Here is a 2,623-nt window from a genome sequence, read left to right on the forward strand (position 1 = left end):
CCTACCCAACCACTCTACCCACCTATCCTACGGTCCGGCCTGCCCTGGTCTGTTCGCCCTGTCGGTTTGTTCTGCCTTTCTGTTTTTAGAATAAGGTTCCAAGGTCCCCTTTCCCCAAGGAGGTATCAACCCCCGCGCCCACGTTTTTTAGGGGATTTTGATAATTTACTGGCTACTCATTAAAATAAACCCAGGAAAAAAGGAAACAAAAATATAAACAAAACCTTCCCCAAACACCCACCCCCCCCCCCCTAAAAAAAATCCCGAAGGAAATACCAGAGAGGAATCTCACAAGTCTCAATGACTTAGTTAAGAAAGACTACTCTAGCAAATATCTGTGGTGCACTGTTAACGAAATGCTTTTTGGGTAGTCTCCCTTGTTGTAGTTCTCGGGCAATGCATGTAATACATAATGTACATTATCGTCTTTGAAAGAAGCTGTGAATTTTACAAAGATAAAACAGTTCTTAGAACAGAAATTGGTCTTTCTATAGAGAAGGTTGTTGTCTCAGAATGCCTACGTGCAGAGAGATCACTGAGGTAGGAGTCTGTTCCACTGCTCCGGGCGTCTGTATACTTCTTCCAGGTCGACTACGAAGAAAGCATTTTCCTGGTTCTGAAACAAAAAAACAACCAAACCGTTAAAATATACATTTAGAAATGGGCTCTCTCTGCCTACTCTTCGCCCCTCCCCTTCCCCCTCCCCCTTTTCCCTTTCGCTTTCTCTCTTTCTTTATCTGTATCTGCTTGCGATAATGAAAGCAAATTTAGATTGAGTTCTACGGGGACTAAAATTCTCTCTCTCCCTCTCTCCCCCTTTCACTCTGTCTGTCTGTCTGTCTGTCTGTCTGTCTGTCTGTCTGTCTGTCTGTCTGTCTGTCTGTCTGTCTGTCTGTCTGTCTGTCTGTCTGTCTGTCTCTTTCTCCCCCCCCCTCTCTCTCTCTCTCTCTCTCACTCTCTCTCTCAGCTTTGTTTTTTTTTCTCACACTGTCAGGTTTTTCATCCAGGCTTCCTACTTTCATAGACCCCTTCCTTCAATTCTTTATTTCTTCCCTCTGTTCATCTCATTAATGACCCCTTTTTTCTTTCATAATCCATTGCTTCCTCCAGTCTTGTCTTTCAACCGTAACCCGTGCAAAAAGAAAAAAGAAGACAGCATGGTTTCATGAACATTGTCACGTTCCTCTGAAGCAAGACACTGACTAGCTGACACACTGTTACAAATCTCCCCCTCCCCCCCCTCTCTGTCTGTGTCTGTGTCTGTGTCTGTGTCTGTCTGTCTGTCTGTCTGTCTGTCTGTCTGTCTGTCTGTCTGTCTGTCTGTCTGTCTGTCTGTCTGTCTGTCTGTCTGTCTCTCTCTCTCTCTCACACACATACACAACACACACACATACACACACACACACACACACACACACACACACACACACACACACACACACACACACAAACACAGAGGCACAAACACAGAGGCACAAACCATGTTGTCCATCATCTCCACCTTCTCCTGCACCAACTCGGACATCCAAGGAAGTTTCCCTGCATGCACCTCCAGCAGGGCGCCACTGTCGCTCACACTCTGCACGCTCGGCATCCTGATTACCCTGCATTTAGTAAATCTAAAAACTAAGATACGTCAATGCTCTGTGCGCTCCGATTGTCACTTTACATGGGGGAACACGAGTTATTTGTAGTGAATCTCGTCACCTGGTTGCTGTAGTGGTTAAGCCAGGTTAGGCGTTTCATCGTTTCCCGCAGTAAACCTAAGTTCGATTCCCATGTGGGTAGAATTTTTATCAAGTATCTTGGGCTTCCTGCTAAGACGTTGTATCCTTCAGTGTGGGTTGGCCCAGTTAGGTAGGCTCGAAACCAGCCTCCCAGATGATCTAAATTGTGTTGATGGGGGCGTAAAACACCTAATAATAACAACAAATCCCCACAAAACAGCAAATACAAGAACACTACATCGGGTTGATTACAACAGTGGGCTGGATTACGCTGCGGGTGACACAATTTCGAAAGTTCAACGGTGGCGTTTATGACACTAAATTGTTTGAGACATTCTTATCGCCCTACTTTCCGCCCTCTTTGTTCAGTCCAGTAGGAAAAGGACATTGAGTGCGGAGTATGGAATCCACAGTGATTATAGGAGCGTTAACATGCATTTCAGTCTGGACGGTCGGAGAACAGGCCGCCTTATCGAAAGTTGGTCACGGGGAGATAGAGGCCTAGCGCAGACAACGGGTAGTGCAGAAGTGAGAGGGTGAGAGAGCATCAAGCCGTGTGCTTGATTAAACACGAGTCCAAAATTACGGCATTTACGGTGTATTGTTTCTTTAACGCAATTATTACTTTGGAAAGGACATTGGAAATATATATTAATGCTTTAACTGGAAAAATACCAACACTTAATAAATCATACTAAGAAAAAGTCTCATACTCATAGCGGAGATGGATGGAGAGAGAGGCAGTAAAATGTTGATCAAGCAAGGCTTTACAATCTTGCAAGCACATGCCACAAACACAAACAAACAGAAACAGGCAATAATATAAAATAACAATATCTGTATATAAAATAGATATATAATGCAAATATATAGAACGCGATCTAAATATATATCAT

General features: G+C 44.0%; 1 protein-coding gene across 1 annotated transcript in view; it reads right to left on the bottom strand.

Annotated features, from left to right (window-relative positions):
* Positions 1 to 1,594, bottom strand: part of LOC106011369 (ornithine decarboxylase) — a gene marked incomplete at its 3' end in the record, with an annotated part of 9,461 nt that extends 7,867 nt beyond the window's left edge. Inside the window, 1 exon segment of the mRNA XM_035968941.1 lies at positions 1,453 to 1,594. Within this exon segment, the coding sequence (XP_035824834.1) occupies positions 1,453 to 1,594 (142 nt within the window).
* Between the last annotated feature and the right edge of the window lie 1,029 nt (positions 1,595 to 2,623).

This window comes from Aplysia californica, unplaced genomic scaffold, assembly GCF_000002075.1.
Source record: "Aplysia californica isolate F4 #8 unplaced genomic scaffold, AplCal3.0 scaffold00098, whole genome shotgun sequence".
Classification (NCBI taxonomy): domain Eukaryota; kingdom Metazoa; phylum Mollusca; class Gastropoda; order Aplysiida; family Aplysiidae; genus Aplysia; species Aplysia californica.